Genomic DNA, 22,729 nt, shown 5'->3' on the forward strand with positions numbered 1-22,729 from the left:
TCACATTAATTACTGTGTTAAATTGAGTAGCCAAATAATAAGCAATGGAATTTGCAATAGGTATTTTATTCATCATGTCCATGCATATCCCTTCGGGGACCCCTTCCTCCACTCGGGGAATGCAGAAGAAAAGATCTTCACAGTTTGCTTTGGCAGCCAGTAGCTGCCAGACCATCAGGATCAAGACCAAGTGAGACACTCTATGCACAGAACACACAACTACACACACTTAAACAGTCAAACACAGGAAGAGCCCCATGCTTCATTCATTTAGGATGATTCATCCAGTCCAATTCTGAGCAAGAAACACGCGTTTGGCTGTAGTTAAATGTTTATAGGGGACCACACAAGCAGGCACATAAACAAACATTCACACTCATGTATAAAACATGCACACATGCTCACAGGACCTCTAGTAGTTCTCAGGAACTCTCAAGGCCCTTTCACACTGAACGTGAAAATTTGGCGTGCATGTTCAGCATGACGACGCTCTTAAATCAAAAACGATTGTTCACTATGGAGCCATTCACAATAGGCGCGAAAAAGCAAGGATTTTTTTCCAACCTGTGTGTCGAATTTTTCCCCCGACACTCTGCGATGAAACGGGCCATCCAATTAGATTTGAGCTTTAGATCATGCGCCTGGAGCAGCTGCTGTTGCACAAATAGGCGAGATTGGTGGCACTGTTTCAAAAACAAAACAAACACCGAAAAACAGTATCCCGGAAGAGAGCAATGCTGAGTTCTTGTTATCATTGGTATCTGAGAGCAGATTTATTCTCACATGTTCTTACAGAATATCATTTCTATTCATTCTCCACTGAATTATGTGATCTGAAGGGAACACTGTGCGTTTTCTGCCACATGCACGAGTGTTATGAGTCAGAGCGCATTCACTCAAGATCTGTCAATCATGTTATCATATCTCCCGCCCTTACGCATATAAAAAAATTGAGAAACATTTTTCTATTCATGAAATATGAAAGCAAATAGACGTGATTATGACAAAACATTTTCTGTACGTTTTTTATGCAGCTCATGGTATTATTATAGCAATAAAGGATGTTTATGACAAATGATAAGCAGATGTAGTGTTCAATCCATTATAAAACATACAAAGAGTGCATGTCTGCCTATTATAGAATCAAAATCCACTTTAGATCAAAATCGCAAGTTATTACAAGCACTCAATGATAGTTTAAAGTGGATTTTGAAGTGTAGCTTGATGCTAATTGTACCTCTAATTATATTTTAAGATGTATTCTTGTAGGCATTATAGATCTGCATTTCTGGTGTAGAACCAAACTTTATCTTAATTTAATGCCATATACGAGACACATAAATGAGCGTGCAGGTGTGAATTAGCAGGCAGCGATCAATTGACTCGCGCTCACCATTTGTCTGCGATTCGCATCACTTTTCCACATCTCGCTCAGTTTCAAAGGGCCTTCACTTAATTATTCAGATGGGATTGGGATTATAAAAAGATGTGGCCATGTGGTCTGAATAGACAACACTTTTTCTGACTATTTTTTTCTTGTGTCAGACTTTAAAGGTGTCACAAACTGGAGTGAGAGAGGCAAGGAAGGTAAGTGAACGTGCTCTTTATTTACAAATCCATAAATCATCCAAAACATCCAATGATGAGTGCAGGCACAAGCAGTCTCAAAAAGGTGCAGAACTGGAGTAATAGTCAATTACTTTCCTTAGAATAGCTGAATGGATGGAGCACAACAGTCCAGATTCAAGAGCATCCCAGAGAATGAAAGTAATCCAAAAGGGTACTCTAGAAAGGGCACAACAGGTAGGTGCGCAACCTTGAGACCAGTCAGTGAGGGAATGAAATGAACGGTCTTTTATGTGTTGAAGGAAAGTGGCTGCAGCAGGTGGTGGTAATTAATGACAAGGGACGGGTGAGGGAATGTGAAAGATTATGGGTAATGAAGTCCATGGGGAAACACACAAGAGAATCAGGCAGGGGAACACAGGACCGTGACAACAGGGTTAAAGTTGCGATATACAGTGGGTACGGAAAGTATTCAGACCCCCTTAAATTTTTCACTCTTTGTTATATTGCAGCCATTTGCCATGTGATATTTCAGTTTTTCTTTTTTAATAAATCTGCAAAAATGTCAACGATTCTGTGTTTTTCTGTCAATATGGGGTGCTGTGTGTACATTAATGAGGAAAAAAAATTAACAAATGATTTTAGCAAATGGCTGCAATATAACAAAGAGTGAAAAATTTAAGGGGGTCTGAATACTTTCCGTACCCACTGTAAGTAGGTAGCGATAAATCATTTATTCCACATTGTTCCCTACATCAGAGGGAAATGGATTATTAAAAAAATGTAAAAATGTAGGAGGGGACTTGGTGCAGTACATCGGTTGCTGACTGGATGGAGGCAGATCTGAATGTGAGCTTGCAGTCAGTTGTAAGAAATGGCAGAGTTTACTAAATGACTGGAGAAGTCTGACATACGTCACTAAAGAGAAGCTTGTTATTTCACTGGAAGATCGAGTTATGACATGTAAGCTCAATTTATTTTTTTTATTTTTTTACAAATGAAACATGCATGGATTAATCATTCACAAGATCAATAAGATGCATTTTTAAAACAGGTAGGATGAATTTCCTGTTAATGCAGACTTTAAGGAGAGGATCTTCTGAGGAAATTGCGGGAATTGAATCTCCTTATTGATTCAGTTCATTTTTTTCTATTTGATAGGCTACAGGAGTCAAATAAAGTATTATTTTACCCAGAAAGTCGGCAGGTGTACCAGGCAGCGCAACAAACAAAATTTTGTTTTAGTTTAACAATTCAACAAAGGTCAAAATAAATAAGGGGAAGCGATCTGGAAAAATAATACACCACAAATCACGGACTTGATTTCTCAGAAGAACCTTGAAAAACTGCCAAAACACTGTAGATAATTTGCACAGTAATTTTCACCAAGGTTATGTGAGAAAAACACTATTCGATTTGGATGAGCTTAAAAGTACATCTGCAAAAATTTGTAAGAAAAACTAGACTAATTTGAATAGGGCTTTAGCTTATTAGGAAACACAAGGTAGCAGTGTAGCGCAGCTCTTTCAGCAAGCTCAAACAGGTCTGCTGGAACAGGGGGGCTGCACACCTGTACCAATCAAAACAGGACACACTCCAAGAAGCTTTGTTATTCCCAATCTAGTTCAGTGGAACCACACCACAGCATTCTGAAACCAAAACTTGAATTCCAAAACCATCAGGACTATCAAGTTCTATCAAATTTCGGATACTGAAACAGCACAGCCAGAGTTACATAACGTGACTTCCCATTTTCCTGATAATAATGAGAGTCTGCCTGCGCCCTTGTCGTTCTACACCGCAGCGGTGGAACGCTCCAGAAGGGCAGGCAGGCCTGCTGATGAGATGCAGATGTGGCGTTCGGGCCACGTGCTCATTCCCGCCTCTCTCGCCTGTCAGATCATGGAAGCTCTGTACTCCGTACACAAAGCACATGGTACGCCGTGACTCATTCATCCATGTTTCCAGTAACCTTCTCTCCATTTCATAGAAAATAGGAAGGATGGAGCAAACCATTTTTCTTTCCAAGAAATGCCTATTTTGGGATTGAACGTTGGTGATAGGAATGGAACAAGTACATCTAGATCTTCAAAATATACATTTGAAAATCTTGATGCAAATCAAATTATAAATTTGTCATTATAAAACAGTTCAAAACTGAACTGCAATCAAGACAATTGAATTATCTGCAATTAAAGTCAGCTTAAAAAAGTTTACTACTTTTTTAATGTATTGTGTATGATTCATTGGTGCACGTTATTCTAAAACATGTCATCAAATTATGATAATCTCTAAAACAATTCTCCTTTTTGGCCAAAGTCACCAGGCCATCTTGGCATTCAACTTCGTCCCTCCAAGCCCCTGGATCCATTAGAACATCTGAATCAATTCCTGATGGATTGAATGAAGTCCCATACTACACATTTTTCTTGTTAAAAATTCCATTCACTTGGAAGTATTTCACATTAAGGAAGTAAAGAATACCATTTCATGACTTTTAAGACCCCATGAAGTCGCTTTACAAGAGCAGCGTTCTTTCCTATGTTGACATATTTCCTACTGAAACTAGAAGCAGGACATTTTAAAGGATTTGTTCCTTAAATAAAATAAAAGACTTCAGTTACATCAAAGCCATGAACCATGATTTGCTAGTGAGATACTAGAGAGCATCTGATCTGGTGTTGTCAAAAGACCCGGCACTTCTGTACCAAGTCGGTACTAAAAAAATTAAAACGTTACGGTACAAAGTTTTTTTAAGTACTGGTGGTACCGAGTACCCGGTCAACCCGGTTCTTGATGCGCTATCCGAAAGGTGCGCAGATGCGCTCTCTTCATAAAAGCACTGAGACGTGGCGACATCAAAAGGAGGAAACACACCAAACTAACAAAACACTTTAAAGACACCCAGATCAAATGAAAGAGTTCAAGCAGGTAAGTTTCATTTAAATTTTTAATAGTTAGATCAGTGTTTTCCCATACATTGATTTATTTGTGGTGGCCCACCACAATATCAAAACGGACCGCCACAAATAGATTTTCCAAAAGGCTTTGACTTCGTTGAATAAACATGAGCACTGCACGTGTCAAAGTCGAAACCCGGTGCGGGTGTTTTTATATCACTGTATTTCTGAAGGAAACCGACTCTCTTCAGAAAATTATGGATGTCATTTTCATTTCATCTTGCCTGTAATGCCTGAGCAGCGTTTGTGAGTGCAGCTCTTATTTGATTACAGCCGTTACTGGGGAAACCTCTATCTCTCCTGCTTTACAAGCTCCTCCTGCTGGCAGAGAATGAATTTGCATATATATGCCGCCACAAATATAGTGCAAGTCTGTGGGAAACACCGCTTCTGTTATGAATATTATTCAATATTTTAATTTGAATGTTGGATTGAAATGAACGCTGTTATTAGAGTAGTTAATCGTTAGCATAAGCGCTAATATAATAAGCAATAGAATGAAGTTTCTTTATTAACTATTTAATGCTCCTATAACTTTTATTAGGGTAAAAAATTAACTGTAAAATTAATTGTAAAATTTTGTACTATTTTTACTATTTTTACACACCAGAGGCTTTTAAATTAATTGCGAATCTAAAATATGCATGTTAGAGAATGTACAAATGGTTAACATTGTTTGTGTCATATCAGTCAGAAAAGCAGTTCTGGGCTTTCGTACATGTTTTCATTACACAAACAGCAGAGGAGGGAGGGACTTCAGGAGAGGACTGCCTTTTTTTTGACCAGCTTCAGACTACAGATGGAGGAAAACAGCAGAGCGGAATGGAAAGAGGGCTGGCAAATGTGACCTAATGGACTGCAGACTTCACATGTGCAACTCAAACATGGATCTCTCTGCTCAATACACATTGTTGCTCTCCACACAGCGCGGGTGGTCCTGTATCATCACAATGACCTAACGTGAGGCATTAAAGCTATCTTCGTTGCTGTAAAGACTGGGTTAGACCGGCATGAATTTCCATGATTTTTTATGCTGGAGATGCTGTTCAGATATCATGATCTTTCTTGTGAAGTTGGTTGAGCTGGTTAAAGTTTAGTTCACCAAAAAATGAAAATTCTGTCATCATTTACTCAACCTCATTTATTTCCAAAACCCATAAGACTTTTCGTTCATCCTCAAAATGCAAATGCAAAAATAAAAAAAAAAACCTGAGAGATTTCTGTTCATCTATTTAAAGTCCATGCAACCAAAACTTTGATGCATTATAAAGTTCATAAAGAAGAAACCCATATAATTTGAGCAGTTTGATCATGTTAAAGGGGTCATATAACGTTGCAAAAAATATATATATTTTGTGTATTTGGCGTAATGCAATGTGTACGCAGTTTAAGGTTCAAAAAACACATTATTTTCCACATACTGTATTACTGTTTTTACTGTATTTTTGATCAAATAAATGCAGCCTTGCCAAGCATAAGAGACTTCTTTAAAAAACATTTTAAAACATTTACCGGCCCCTAACATTTGAACGTTAGTGTGTGTCTGCTAAATTCAGTCAACATTAGAGAGCACACTAGCATACAGATAACCTCAAACACTAAAAGCCAAAAAAAATCTCATTTAGATTTCAGCAGGTCTTTAACACATTTTCATCACAATCCACTGCAACAGCTTTTACTCCTCTGAAGTCAAGGGAGTTTTATTTGGCAAACTGCATCCCTGTTACATTTCAGCTCGTCTTAATGAAGGCCTGACTGGAGCACAATGTGGCAGGCAGTGGGCAGGAATGCTCCGTACATGTTTTCATTACACAAACAGCAGAGGAGGGAGGGACTTCAGGAGAGGACTGCCTTTTTTTTGTCCTCCATAAAATGCGCTGCACACACTCGAATATTTGGGTTGTACACTTGTACCGTTCTGGAACAGTGTTGTAAATAAAACTTAACCACTGATTTCTCGTTGTGTCCCCTTTTGGAAGGCCAAACAAAGTAGTTTGGCTTTCACAATGAAACACACAGCGTCTCCACGATATGGTGCCAGCGGCAACAATACTACAGCGAGAATAAAAGTTACGCCTTCTTTCTTTGAGTATGCATTTGGGCGGTGTTATGCAAATCTTCCCACACAGTAGGGCTTGCATAGACTAGTCGAGTAGTCGAGTGATCGACTACTTCAACCACTAGTCAGCGCTGTCGGAAAGAATCGACTACTCGAGCATGCATTAACCTTAAGTTTGCAAGTACAACGTGACATAATGCATGCACAGAGTTTGCAAATACAACGTGAATTTAGGATTACAATATTGCGTGTATCTGTTACTTTTTATGACTTTCTCTATGTTGCATGTAAAATTAAAATATGTAATGTAATAATTAGGGGTGTGCCCGAAGCCGAATACCTTATTCGGAATGGCATGGATAATGGCTTCAAAAACGAATAACGGATAAGGAATAATTCTAATAAGGAATAATATTCGGCTGAGGCTGGCAAAGTCTGGTGTTTGCTAGATAACAGGTGAGCCAGGGGATCAGCGCAATATTATACACAGACGACAGACCTCTAAAGTCACGCAATAATGAGTGTGTGAAGTGAATGTATCAACTAAAATAATACATCATACACGTTCTATTATTTGTGTATATTTAAAAGGCAATGATTTAAACCTTAGGCTATGATATGATACACGTATGAATGGAATAAACAGCGCGCGCGCTCACCAATCAAACAGCCGCGTTGCACATCTCAGTCTCTCAAAAACCAAACCAGCTCTCTCTCAATAGTATAGGCTAATAATCATCTAAGATACAGATACATTTTCTACTAGGCCTACATGTTTACTTCTTTATCTTTTGCTGGTTTGCGTGGCACACGCACATTTGTTTAGTGAAGTTCAAAAAAAGACTCGCTTAAAGAATTCTGCATAATGAAAATGTGCGCCTTGAATTAATTCAGTCGTGTCCAAATGATCACTAAACGTAAAATAAAACGTATGTAATTGTTGCATTAGGCTATGAATTACTAAACGTTTATTGATAAGAACTATTACATGTCTTTTCATTTACAGCATGAACCACGAGTAGTCGAGTAACTCGAGTATTTTTTAAATAAGAAATCGACTCGCAGAAATCAGTAGTCGTGCAACCCCACCACACAGTGACGTAGATTTGTGGGGGCGTGTTTGAACTAGGGCTGTGCGATTAATCGAAATCGAATCGAAATCGCGATTTGAGACATTGCGATTTCCTAATCGCAAAGCCTACGATATGGACGCGATATTACTCTGTTCCAGAGCATATGCATGACTGCCAGCCGCAAGTCTTCACGAGCGCATCTGGCAGTATGAATGAGGCTTGACGCACGCACGCAACCTGTCGAATTTCTGTGAAATTCAGTAATTAAGTTAATTCTGTAAAAGTAGTTATACCATTATAATCTTGCCTGCTGAAAAAAAAAATATAGAACCCCTCCCAAAACACAATAACAAATGTAATGGATTTCAGGGTTATAATGGGAATTTGTTTGGTTTTAATGTCAACTATAATGGTGACTATTTGATGGATTCTATTGGTGGGATGTAATCTGGCAGATGGCAACCAATAGAACAACAGTAATTCCTATTGGAATAATCCCCAAAACAAAAAGGAATTTTGTAATGGTTTAATGGAAACTATAAGAATTTCTGTGATGGTTTCTATTGTTTTTTTCAGAAGGGTAATGATACCCATACTGTACTGCACATTATTGGCAATATTGAGCTGAAGCTTGACTTTGCAAATTTAAAATCGCAAATCAAATCGCAATTTGATATTTTCCCCCAAATCACACAGCCCTAGTTTGAACGAGGCGTTTTAGGAAGGCGTGGATGAGTGTTCACTTTTATAAAGAATATCTCTTTGGGTTTGAGACTTTAATCTTTGCGACTTTATGGATCTTCTGTATGCACAAAAAAAATCGTAATTTGTGTTCCAAAATGAACGAATGGTTTTGGTTCAACATGAGGGTGAGTAAAGGAAGACAGAATTTTTTGATGAACTACAGTAACTATTCGAATCAGTCCATCCCAAACCATTTTAGGAGGCAACAAACAAATGTTTCAATGGCCAGCTAGCAAACTACGCTTGAAGAAATGCAAGGGAGTAGCTTTGCTTGATTTCAAAACATTTCAAATATGCAGGGGAGCAGAACCAAAATAACTCTAAACCAATAACAAAACTGCTGGTAAGATGAATTAAGTTAATTATGTTGCAAGGTTGAAGGTTCAAGGTTCAAGACTTTTTTAAACACCTGACTATGAAAGTTAATACAGCCTGCTTTAGTGAGGAATGGACAAACAAGTCTGAACCTGTGCTCCTACACATAAGGTTACGCATTGCTTTTGATGGGGTACATAGATAAGACGTGGGTGCTTATATTATCAGGAGAAAGGTTTGCCTCCCCCATTCTGTCTCTATGGCAACCGGCCCATAAAAACCTGCGATGCCCCCGTTGGCCGACCTCCCCACATCACTAGCGATCTAGGCACTCGGCCAAACGTCCAAACATTTCAACCTGCAAAAACGCTGTCGCCAAGGGCTAACATCGATTCATGAATAAAGGTAAAGGATGTTGGTTTCACAGGACTCAGAGGGGCATGTGGCTCTGCATGAGGGGCTTTATAGAGTCTGGCATTTATAGTTCATCTAAACGCTCTGGAGGAGGATCCAGGGTAGAACGGGAGTAAAGTATAACTCACGGATGACAGAGGTATTCTCAAGAAATATTTAACAGAAAAATCTAACCCAAATGCTGATATATACACATGCACACAACTGCATGCTAAGGTACACTTGCAAACACAAACATAAGCATGCACAAAGACCAGGGAGCCAAAGATTTTGACACACTGGACTGAATTTGTGTTTTTCCAATATCTTAAAGTATTTTGAGGCTAAAAAATATAAAAAAAATAAAAATATAATGTAATATATTTATTTGCTAAACTATCAATTTAATGACTATTTTTTTAAGCCTTTTTTAGCCTCAAAAAACATATTATACATACATACATACATACATACATGCTAATACCAGTGTTTCTACAGGAAGCCACTGTGCATTAGAGCCAGAAAGCCTATAAGAGTGTGCTTCCTCTTCTGCTGTCAAATGTTCAACTTGAAGACCCTAAAGAAAACTTCCTGTGCTGATGTGGAGCATTTTTTGGACACAAGTAAGTAAGGTTTATGTAAGCTGTACCTGGAAGTTGCCGACCATGATGAGTCCTGCAGCACAGATCCAGCCGGTGGAGAGACTTGCTGTGTTTAACACGCAGTTCTGGTGCTTCTCTATCACATGGGCATAGCGCAGCAACACAATCACCATTACTGAGAGTAGGAAGAAAAAAAAAAGATGTTATTTTATAAAGAAACACCACAATTAAATTTGCAAAAAGCACAAATTTAAAAGACACTGAATATGTGTGTGTGAGTATATATATATATATATCAATTCCTAATGAAAAGCCTAGCAGCCTTCAACAATGTGGTCTTTAAATACAAAACCGTTTGTGTCAACCATCTGGATAGTCTGCAACAGTCACTAAGACATGCCCTGTCAAATGTTACAACAACATTTTGCAGTTTTGCAACATTCAAGATTTCTAAAATATGAGTTCATATTTACGTTCATATTTGGCAGACACTGTTAACCAAAGTTCATTTAAGGTATACAATGTTAGCAGTATAAACAGGGTCCAAAAGTAATACTCAATAAGAAACATGAGAGTTAGTGATGCATGCGATCCAAAACAATTGGAAAAATCTGTTTTGACTTGCCCTCATCTTCTAATGACTTAAACTTCTCATTGGGAAATCTTCCACTTACGTACATGTAGGATGATATCTATGAGGCATATCTAATTTATTTTCCTTCAGAAGTCTAAGTAGTGACACATACGTAAAATATTCATTCCATAAGCCACTAGTGCAAGCCAAACAGTGAAGCATCTTAATGTATATGTGACAGGCACAGTTTCACAGAGAGACTGGTTCACTCATCTTAAGCGACACAGAGACCAACAGTGTTTTTTTTTTTAAATATGCACAGAAACAGCTAAATAGTCCCGTTATCATAATGCCAAAAATATATAAGCCTATATCAATCCATTCTCCAAACCACTTGTCCTCTTTAGTGTCACAGGGATGTTGAAGCTTATATAGCCTATTTATTTTATAATAATATAACTTTTACTTTTTTTCATACATTTTTTAAAAGAAGTCTCCTATGCTCACCAAGGCTGCATTTATTTGATGAAAAATACAGTAAAAACTGTAAAATTGTAAAATATTATTACAATTTCAAATAACTTTTCTATTTAAATATTTTAAAATGTAATTTATTCCTGTGATGGCAAAGCTGAATTTTCAGAATCATTACTCCAGTCTTCAGTGTAGGGATTTCTATCGCGAACAGGACTAGAAATAAAATTAATGATTAATTCCCTTATAGAATTAATGAGTTCAATTCCTTACAGTACAACATCAGTGTCACATGATCCTTCAGAAATCACTCTAACATGCTGATTTGCTGCTTATGAAATATTTCTCAAGAAATCTTTTGTAACATTATAAAAGTCTTTATTATCACTTTTGATAAATTTAATGCATCTTACCTGAATGAAACCATGAATTTCTTAAAAACAACAAAATATTGCTTTTAAAATCCAGCTTAAGCTATAATTTGAAGTACAGGAACAAAGTTAATTTGCTCTCCTTAGGTTGTTTTATCAGTTGTTTGTACAAATAAGATGGCATACAGTATGTCATCTTACTAGGTTAGTGTGACCTAACAAATGAGACATAAGAAAGATAGTATCTTTACTCATTTCCAAAACAGCTGGCCTCAGACTCGCCGAGTCAGACTCACTCTGACAAAACATTATTTCCAGTATTCTTTGGACAAGAAAATACTCATTGTTTTCCTGAAAAATTTAAAGGCTGGCAATGTGGAAAGATGAGGAGAGAGTGGATAAAAGAGGGGCTTCATGGTGAGGGGGGGGGGGGACAGACAATAAACCACCCCTCCTTTCTCAGCCCAGTCCACCTCCCAGAATACTCCTAGTCAACATTAAAGCTGTCATGACACGATTACTTATAGTACTGAAACACTGCAGGAAGGACCAGCATGAATTTACATGCTAGTTAGTGCTGGTCTTGCTTACGGACCACTATAGTCATGTTTCTAAGCAGTATGATGCAAGTCAACCAGCATGGTGAAGCTGGATGATCAAGAAAGTCTTGCTGATTAAGCTAGATCAAGAGCTCATTGAGGACCAGCATCCAAAACAAAACATATGCAGGTGATCTTCTATGCTGGTATTTTCAGCATTCTACATATAAGAGGCTATATGTAACTTTTGCAGTAGTAACTAATTTGTAACTAGTAACTACGATGTTCGATACAGCATGGTGTTCAATACAGCAAGTGACAAGCATGGAAAAACAAACAACATGTCTGCAGGCGAAGGAAATTAACTCTGTTTAATAAAATCCAGCTGAAATGGCACAACAGCAACAGAAATTGTGGCGCGTAATGGTTGTTTACTGCATTAGACTACACTGTCAGCTGCAGTCTTCCTTCCCAAGCATCTACTGTTGACATTTCCCTCATGAATGGGCCCTCAGTGGATACAGGTACAGGAACAATGGGAATTTAGCACAGACAGCAATCTGCAAATGGCTAAATATATCTGATCCGCTGACTAACTTTAAACTTTATCTTCTTGTGCTCTGGACAACCCCAGAATCCCATTCTTCTAAATGGGTGTAACAAAAAGGTCAAAAAAGGTCAAGGTCTTTCCAACTGCCTGTCTGTGTACATGGTTGTGTGTAGGTGTGTTTGGAAGCACTGTTTTCTGGAAATACGTTCCGTAGGGCGCAAGGCAGGGGCCTCCACAAACACATGGTTCCCAATGGACATGGGCAATTATTATATCTGCTGAGTAACTACACCACACTTCACAGACAAACAAAGCTATGTTTAACTCCAATCAAACTCACTTTATATTAATGGCAATGTTTAGCCTGAAAATGTACCTCTCTTGAGCTAGGTATTTCAGATTCTGAAAAGTCAAGGCAAGTAATACGCCTTGAGCGTGTCATTGGTCTGGCGTCAACATGACAGGGTGAGAGACCCCTAGGAATGCCAGACAGGACGCTTGCAAACTACGGTTGTGCATTATTTAGAGCTGAATTGAATTTGAATTGAAGGATGCAGAATTGAAATTCGAATTTGAAATAAAAGAAAGTAGATTTTAAATTAATTTAATAAACAGTTGTATAAATATTTTATAAAGGTTTGTAAAGCCAAACTTTGAATGTTGGCTTGACAAAGACTTTTTGCCCAAAAAAAAGCCTTGAAGTTTGAAGATTTGCAAACAGACTGAACTTTGAGTTAATTTCTTTGCATTTCAAATCAATACAATTTCCTCTTCCTGTTATTCCAATCAGTGTAATTCTAGAATAATTTAGTATATACTTTAATAGTATGTCTGAATATTTCAAATTTTATTTTTATATTTTTAGGTTTTAATTTTAGTTTAAATTTTAGTAACTTCATTATGTGCTTTTGTCATTTTCATTAGTTTTGTTTGTTTTTTAGTTGCTTCTATTTATTATTCTATTTATTTCTGTTTAATTTATTTTATTTTTAATTATCAATTTCAGTTCATTTTGTAATTTTAGTAATTTCAGGACTTCAACTTAAAGTTATTTTATTTCAGTTAGTTGCAAAGGAATGTTTCAAATCTTTGGTTTTTAAGTTATTCATCTAATATTCATCTAGATCAGCTAAATCAGCTCACATACAGAATCTCAGTCACGTAATCTCCTCTAATTTCTGTGTATCTCTGCTCCGAGAAGGTTTCAGTTTGTAAGGGGTGAAATGTGGCAGAAATACTGTAGCCCAAACACATTAGCGAGATGACACCTGTGTATTTATGGATCATGGGTTTTCACCTTGGTGCAGCATTCCCTCAAGAGAACAAAAAACAGGAGATAAAATTAAACAACAGCCCTGTCACAAGGTCTTCGGGAGCCTGAACTAACTTTGGTCAGTTCCTGCTGCGAACTCTCTCCACCCTGTTTCCCATCTGTTAGAGCGCTACAGTGCTGAGAGATGTTTCCTCTAGTGCATGCTGACATCAAAAAGAGTTCTTGAAAGCTCAGATTTGGGAACATGGAGCATTATATAAGCCACAAGAAAACAATGCAGTCACCGCTGGTCACCCTTGATCGAATGTTCAGCATGCCTTTTTATCGTGGTGTTTTATAAACTTTTTAATGTAAACAACGGCATTAATATCCTATTGTCCTGGAACGGTGATGCAATCAATCACGTAGCATTCAAGGAGGTTCGATAGTCGTGTTATATAAAACACACTTTCAAAAACTATTCAAAATTCAAGTATCTTGTATTGTTGGATGAACAAAAGTAATTTCCTTGTGCAAACAGGCAGAGCCCGAATCTCCCAGCAGGAGAACACTCTCACTTATCGTTACACTGGGTGTGGGATTGAACACAACAATACAGCCCTTCAGCTCTCAGCATGAACACTGCCACCAGGCCCAGACGCTCAGGTCAGAGGTCACACTGAACCAATGATTCTTTACAAGTCTCTCCTCTGACAGACCTGCTGTATAGTTTGCACTCGACTGTAACCGACAGCATCTGCATGAAGTATAGCTCTGCTCACACAGAATACAGCTGAATTTATGTCCAGGGAACACCATGAACAAGTCTTAAAAAAGAACAAGTCTTAAAAAATAAGATGTTTTGTAATCCGATATAGCTCAAATATCTAAATGTTAGCTATTAACATTTTTATTTAAAGGGGATTTCGGTCCTTGTTTATCTGCTTGCCCTCTGGTCATTGTTTTTGCTGTGATGTGATTCAAATTCAATTCAGATCATTTCTGAAGATGATTCATCCTTCCTGAACAGCAACTCACTTGGTGTCTGATGACAGTGTTTGGTAATGTGCAGTGACTGCATCGACCGCTCAGTTTTATAAATGCTTGAACGCACATACCCACTCAGCTTTTTTTGAGTTGTGAAATATCAAAGTTACATGTAAACAACTGCTTTTCCGGGCAAGTTTAGAGAATGAGCAGTGTGTATTGTCTGCGTTTAGATGATAATGTCTTCCCCTAAAAATCTGACATGAGTGAACATAAACACATGTGTAATGTTGAAGATAGTTGGCCTTGTATAGTTCGTGGTGATATTACACAAACGCAAACACACTAAGCCTGTGGTTTCCTGAGCTGATTGCTGCCCAGACAGTGAATCATTGTGCTACAGATGGGAATCATTTACAGAGTGAACTACAGATTGATCTGAAATTCCAAAATCAAAATAAAGTTGAAATGCTGTAAATGAGGAAAAAGGAAGTACACGCTTAAAGGTGAAGTATGCAATCTGCACATTTTAAAATACTTTCTCCTATGCCAGCTTAACATGCAGATAAATCTGTAAGCTATCTGCAGGTTGATTTCCCCAAAAAGTGTAAACACTGATCTGACACAGATTTTTTTTTTGAGCATCCTAATTAGCACAACACAGCAAGTTTTAGAGTGGCGCTGTCTGTTTACAGATAGATGAATGTGATTTTTTTTTGAGGCTAAGGATTTCATATAGCCACTATGTGAAATTAAATGCAAATACAAACTAAAATTAATAGAATGTACACTGCTGTTCAAAAGTTTGGCCAATAATTTTTTTTTTTTTAAAGAAAATAATACCTTTATTCTGAATTAAGGATGCATTAAACTGATCAAAAGCGACATTTATGATGTTACAAAATCCATCTCAAATAAAAGCTGTTCTTTCGAACTTTCTATTCATAAAAGAATCCTGAAAAATAGTATTTTTCATAGAGTAAAAATATTAAGCAGCACAACTGTTTTCAACATTGATAATAATAAGAAATGTTTCTTGAGCAGTAAATCAACATATTAGAATGATTTCTGAAGGATCATGTGACACTGAAGACTGGAGTAATGATGCTGAAAATTCAGCATATATTCAAATAGAAAACAGCTATTTTAAATTTCAATGAAATTTCACAATATTACAGTTTTTACTCTATTTTTGATTAAATAAATGCAGCCTTGGTGAGCATAAGAGACTACTTTCTTTTAGAATGTCTTACCAACTTTTAAACTGTAGTGTAAGTGGGAGATGTGCATTGTAAACTCACCCATAAAGGATCCGGTGCTGCAGATGAGGCTGAAGAAGCAGCTCTCTGGAGGAAGTGTGCCGCATTTACTGCAGATCAGAACATCAGAGCAGAGGTTAGATGCCCAGGGTTCTCACCACATGAATAAACACACATACATAGATGCACATTCCAAAGCAAAGAGTCCTGAGGGATGAACTCCCATTGGCAGCTGACTAAAACAGGCCTGTTTGGCTCTTGGGAGCACACTGGCAGCTAGGGCTGTCACGATTATGAAATTTGGCTGACAATTAATTGTCTAAAAATAGTCACGGTTATTGCGATTAAATGTCTGTTTTAGGGCTTTGGCGATTATGCCGATTATCACGATTAATTGTCTGTTTTTATGGCTTTCATTATATAATTGATTAATTTAAGGGTTCAGCAAATAATTATGATGTTATCTTTTAATCTTTTGGAGTTATTATTTTGCAGTGTAAGATTACATAGAGTATTCCAAATTCTAAGAATTGGCCAATACCGATCCAACACCAGCGCTACTTTTTTTCTACACCACTACAGAATATCAATACTGTGTTTGTGGAACTAATGGTCACTCTTTTAAACCCTTTGTTAAACGCAATCCACTAAATACTCATGTAAGCTAGTTTGTCATTGTATCTTACTGATTTATTATTGTTGTGCTTTTTAATTAAGAATAACAATAAGGCCATCTTTTGTTTTAGTCTTTAAAAAATGAAAGGTGTGTAGATGTATTTAAGCAAAACAGTGACAACAAGATCGCGAATTCGAAAGTGAAAGCATCCGAAGCCCGCGGCTTAACACAGCAAAAGAGAAACTTCACAAAATTCAAATCACAAATAATACTACTGATGATAAAGAACGGGTTGAATGTTAACCACTTTCGTTTCCATATAACTATAAACTATGATAAAAGTTCATCAGCATGCATTGAATGTTGTAGTGCAAAAAAATAAAAAATAAAAAAATATTGCGACCAAATCATGTGCTCGTGCGACCAGCTGAGAAAGTTAGTTGCAAAAGAGCGACCAGTGGGAAGAATGAGTCTGGAGCCCAGGCTATACAGTGCATGAAAAGCAAACTGGTGCTCTTCTGTTTCTTTTGGTGTATGACTCCCCCTTGTCTCGTATAAAAAGCACAATAATCACGGTTGTCTGAAACAACCACGGTTAGATCAAATAATCGCGATTAGACGGTTATTTAATTATCGCGACAGGCCTACTGGCAGCTGTGGGTTATGGGGATGGAGCTAGAAGAGGGCTTGAGGACCCTTAGCTTTTCTCACACAGTCACTCTGTATGGGAAATGACAAAAGATAAGCAAAGATAGGGCCTTCACCAAAGAAAAACTGAGTAAGCATTTCACCATGAAAGGAAATCTTCCTTATAAACACAGGTAATCATTCCTGAAGGCCATTTCAGCTTTATATAACATATCACTGTGGTATGAAGCCTATAAAAGGAGATGCAGCTGCAAATAAATGGAGTAAACAAACCTAAATTTACAGCCAATCAGCCGAAAATTGTTGAGAATGACAGGCTACGTACTACGTAGCTCATTGGATTCTTTGCCTTAAAGGGATACTACATTCAAAAATGTAAATTCTGTCATCATTTAATCACCCTCATGGGTTTCTAAACCTGTATGGCTTTCTTTCCTCTGAAGGTAGATTGCATATTCCTGTCTTTTCCAAACAAACACTTTTATAGTGACAACAGTTTTTAAGATTTAAAAAATGACAAAAAAGCACCATAATAGTCTCATTAAAAGTGATACATTTGACTTTTGAAACCATATGATGGATGAGGGACACACTAAAATTTAATCATTATTCATTGAAAATCACATTCAACTTGTCTACAACTTGCCATTGTATTCAAAAAATTATTTTGTTACATATTAGAAAGTAAGTGTTTTGGCCATGACATAACTGTAAATTAACTGTAAGACCAAATGCCATGTTCTCCTAATAAAAATTATCTGAACCAAACTCAGCTTTCCAAAACCATGTAATAAGTTCCTGCCAAAGGAGCCTCTACTTAATTAAATATAGCTATGCTTTCTATTAATAAATCACTGAGGTGTTCAGCTCTATAATGATAAGCTGGAAATGTGTGTGCTGTTCCAAGTGTGATTGTCTGTTGATCTGACATTTCACCCACTTTAGAGCACCTCTGGGCTGAGAACCGCAGACTATGGTGGGTAGCAGTCAAAATAAACCCTCACACAAACACACACGTCACACAAACACACACCACACACACACACACACACACACACCATGGGCCATCAGGGCCAGCAAAGCCTTCTCTGCTGGCCTAAACAATATCAGAATCAATGACTTCATTTGAATATATTTTTCATGAATGTGTATTTAATTATTTCCAATAGTCTATTCTCTTCATTTCATAGTTTTTCTCTTGGTTGCGCTGCTTCCAGTAGTGTATTTTTATATTAGAGCTTTTGTCAAATCATATTTCAACAATCATGTGCTGCCAGGGTCAAAGAAATCTTCCTCGAGGCCTTCAGAATCAACAGTGCGGGTGTCTGTAGTTTGAAATAAATGGCAATGAAACCATTGCTTTAACCAATCAGATTTCGACTGTAAATCTATATACAGTAGTAAATGACTGCGAAAAACAACGGGTCTGTGATAAAGATGAAAAAACACTAGAGTATGTTAGGTTCATCTTCATTTCTGACTTTTTTATGCGCTTTATGCATTTTATTCTGATGTTATTTGCAAGATATATAAAGCTACATTTAATTTTCCATAAGAATATCTAAGGAGCGCTTAGTTTCAGAGTCAAGCTGTATTAACCGACCTTTTCCTCCCGGCCATCATAAAATCCCCTCAAAATTCTAAATAATAATAAAAAAATATTATTAAACAAAAATGTATTACACTGATTTTCCTGAAAAAAAAAAGTTACATTTCAATGCTCACTTTTGACCGCGAAGGAGCCAAGTGTGACCCCTAAACGAACAGTCCCAGAGTGTTAACTAATTATCAAATAATACCATTGAAGACAAACACTGAAATGCCTATATGCTCTGGGAGTAGGAAAAGAGAAAGGAAAAAACAGTCCCTTGTTTGATTGTGTTCATTTGATTCAGGTGTGTATCGTCTATTACCCTTGTTTAGTTTAGTATTTAAAGTGTTGTCTGTTCTATGGTTCCTTGGTCCACTGTTATACGTCTATTGGTGCTACGTGTGTCTCCTGCCTGCCTTGTGTTACCCTTTGGTTTGTTCATTAAAGACTGTTATTCCTGCTACTCCTACATCTCTGTGTTCCTTGCTCCTACACAGTACGCAACCGTTTTTGTATGATGTATCGATATATTTTTAATATGCAATATTGTGTGAGGCAGTACCATTTATATCAATACTCAGCAGTTTGATTTGAGCACATCTGAATAATAGCAGAAGACGCAGAGTGAGCTGCTGCGGGGGAAGCGCATAATCCAATTTGTCCTAAACATGAGACATGCTTTATATTAAGGACTTTAAAATAACTTGCAAGATATACTAGTTAACACGTATAGTTTAAAGCGGTTGCCCTGTCAGATGCTCTGCCAGACTCTTGTGCTGCTGACAAACAGGCTACTTCCCTGATAGCACACATATATCACGGAGATGTCTATTTGACGTCTGCCTTTACATCTGCAAGATGTATATTTGCTCATCTGCAATACGTCTATATGACATTTCCTATTAGATGTCAAATAGACGTTTAGAAAATGTCTTTAAGATGTTTATGATTTAGAATGTATGTAAAACTGACATCTTAAAGACGTCTATCAGATGTTTGTACACAGCAGATGCTTTCCAGAGCGATCTTTAGCAGACATCTTGCAGACGTACGTTTGCTATCTGGGTTGCTCTGTTTAATGCGTTTGAGATGTGCTGTTTTCCTCAATTAACTTTTCACAGGTATATTCTCCATCTGTAAATGTTAGAAAGTCATGGAAATATTTCTGTTTTGCTGTCAGGAGCCTTCTGCGTGCGATTCTCCTCTAAACTTCACAGACTTCAGTGAACAAGTGCCACTGCGCGCATGCACGCCAAACAGATGGAGCATAGAGCTCAATAATTGTGTCATATGTAGAATTTTAAACCTACAAGTAAGTGTATTTTATGATAGCAGATAGTAGTGCTGGGTAAAAATATCGATATCTCGATTTTAATCAATTCTCATTTTTACGAAAAGATACCAATTCTTAAATCCCAAGAATCGATTATTCTAGCCTGTTTTCAGTTAATGGACGGAACATTGAAGCGCACCTCCCACCCAATAAATCGCAATAAGCATTGTGCTTTGGTACTTTTAAATATGAAACAAAGTCTCAGATTTAAATTTATGTCCATTGTATTGTAGTATTCAAACAATAAATGCCGTTTTGGCGCTGTTTAATGTGGAGTGACAGATCGCTGTAGTGCCTCAGATCAACAGATGCAGCAGCGCATAGCGCACGTTAACTGATCATCTCCTCCACATTAATACCAGTTTCAGCACAAAATAAATGTGACAAAACATCCGAAGGCAAGTTAAAAGAAAGAGTACAACTTTACAATCAGTATCCTGTCTCATCTAAACGCTCAATCAGTGTTTCAGCTGCGCAAAAACGTCAATATAACAGCTTGTAAACAATTCATGTAACATCACATTTACCTCAGAAAGCATATTTGGTGACCATAAACTCGTTAGTCAGCCAGAAAAATAAACTCTAGAGAGGACCATTTAGCTAAATATATGCACCATATAACATTCATTATCATTTTTTTTACCGTTCTTTAATGCTTTATTTATGTTTGAATAAATCTGTCCAAGTTTTTATGACAGCCACTATTTAAATGTGTATATTTAAAAAAAAATAACTGAAGTAATTGTAACTTAATTATTATAAAAACTGAATTAAGTGCAATTTAAGCAGTTGTACAGCACAAATCAGTCAATTTTAACCTTCAATGTTATAATGTAGTACCAACTGACTCTCATGTATATTTTACAGCATTAGTTGAGAGATTTTGTTTTTCCTTGAGAAAATTTGGCATGTACTGTACCTGATATGTATCCAAAATAATCGATATTGAATCGAATCGAATTGGTAATCGAATTGAATCGCAAGCTTGTGAATGAGAATCAAATCGAATCGTGAAATTTGTGTCAAAACCCAGCCCTAGCAGATAGCAGTAATGGGGTAATCAAAATATAATGCAATTAATCTGTGCTCTTGTGTTCATTTACTTTCGTTTTTAGTTTAATGAACTGAACTTCTGCTTGAAAAAGCTTTATTTTTGTTTTTAGATTGTAATGTTACAATGTTAGATTCTAATGTGATTTATGTAATGTGATAGCTCCTTTATTGCACATAATGGATAGCATAGCCTACTTTCACTATATTTGTTTTCATTGCTTTCAATATAAACGTTGTTCCATTGGACAACATTGGGCAGGATGTTTATGTATATATTTATGGAAAATGTATAGAAATTAAATAGAAATTGCATTTCAGCCAAAAAATACAGAGATATTATTTTTTTGGCCATATCACCCAGCCACAAACACATTTGCATTTGTCCAGCGTAACTGCATCTGACAGCACGCAGGGTCAGGAGTGGGCTAAGCAGCAATTAGGTTTGTTTTCATCTCAAGTAAATGTGTGTGTGTGTGTGTCTGTCCACAAGAGACAGATCACCTGAGCCTTGCACTACACTTAGCACTACGCTGAGAGGAATTACATTTGGTAAACAAACATTATGCCATCTGCCATGGCCGGTGTTGTGAATAATCACGCAGCCTGTTACCAGGTCACTCTGAACATCACAGAGAGGCACACAGGCCTTCCTCAGAAAACACAGTCTGGTTACAGAGTAACCCTGCTCCCGCTCAGATACCCCAGCCCATCTGCTTATAGGGTTAGATCTCTGCCACAATTCTGCACACGAAAGATCATAGTTTGAGCGCACAAAAGTGCATTTTGCACGTGCGCGATCTGAGTTTTGTGGAGAAAATGTTCGTTTCCCAAAGAAAAAAGTATTTTGAGCATATTTGAGTATATTTTCGCACTAAAATCAATTTTGCATTTAAAATAAAATTTTGGATGTGTGCAGACCTTCGCTTTTGCGCGTGCAAAGTTTCACTAGCTTGCTCCCTTGATGCCCGCCCTCAGTGCTCTCTAAATACCAACAGCTCGCTTGCTCAACACAACCCAACGTTACAATGTGCCATAATTCCAGCCAATCAGAGACCGAGGCTGCTAAATTCTGATTGGCTGCCTTGACAACCAATCACAACATTCCTTGCATTGCTAATGACAGCGGAAGAGGGGAAATACAGTGCATGCATAATTATTATGCAAGTTGATATTCTGATTATATTTTTTTCCAAGCACATTTTACCAATTCCAAACAACATCAATCTTAATAACTACTATTAATCTTGTATTTAATCACTTATAATCTATATATTATTGTTCATGAAGGCTGGAAGTGAAAAATGCCTTATATTCAGGTGTGCATAATTATTAAGCAGGTTATCTTCTACAGATAAAATCTCGAGATGGACTAAAAATTATCTCCCAAAACTTACTGCCAGATTCTGGAAGATAAATTCACTGTAAAAAATGAAATTAACAAAATGTTGTAAGGGCAAAAATATTGAAGTTGAGCTAATTTTATGGCTTGGGCTTAGTTGAGAGGACATATTACATTAAGTCTAAGCTGTATTACATTAAGCATTAAGTTGTAGTTTTCTAAATGTTTGACCAATTAAATAATTTTAGTTGAATGGACTATAAAACTTTCAGTAAAGGTTGCGCACGTAAAATTTCTGTGGAAATTGTTACTAAAAAATAATTAGTTGAAACGGCTTGAAATTTTTACAGTGTTCTTTAAACAGTGGTACAAGAGGATGTGGTGCTGGTCCTTCAAGAGTCACTCTCAACTTATCTGTCTATAAAGCCTAT

At 37.1% G+C, this 22,729-nt stretch overlaps 1 protein-coding gene across 1 annotated transcript in view; it reads right to left on the reverse strand.

Annotated features, from left to right (window-relative positions):
• The window catches only part of LOC107678495 (transmembrane protein 150A-like), a 35,343-nt gene that overhangs the window by 7,916 nt on the left and 4,698 nt on the right, over positions 1-22,729 (reverse strand). Inside the window, exons 2-4 of the mRNA XM_016473775.1 lie at positions 15,966-16,000; positions 15,761-15,871; positions 9,760-9,887 (exon numbers count right to left, since the gene is read on the reverse strand). Coding sequence (XP_016329261.1) covers positions 9,760-9,887; positions 15,761-15,871; positions 15,966-16,000 — 274 coding nt within the window. The remainder of the gene's footprint in view (positions 1-9,759; positions 9,888-15,760; positions 15,872-15,965; positions 16,001-22,729) is intronic.

Source organism: Sinocyclocheilus anshuiensis, unplaced genomic scaffold (genome assembly GCF_001515605.1).
Source record: "Sinocyclocheilus anshuiensis isolate Anshui unplaced genomic scaffold, SAMN03320099.WGS_v1.1 scaffold536, whole genome shotgun sequence".
In the NCBI taxonomy this organism is placed as follows: domain Eukaryota; kingdom Metazoa; phylum Chordata; class Actinopteri; order Cypriniformes; family Cyprinidae; genus Sinocyclocheilus; species Sinocyclocheilus anshuiensis.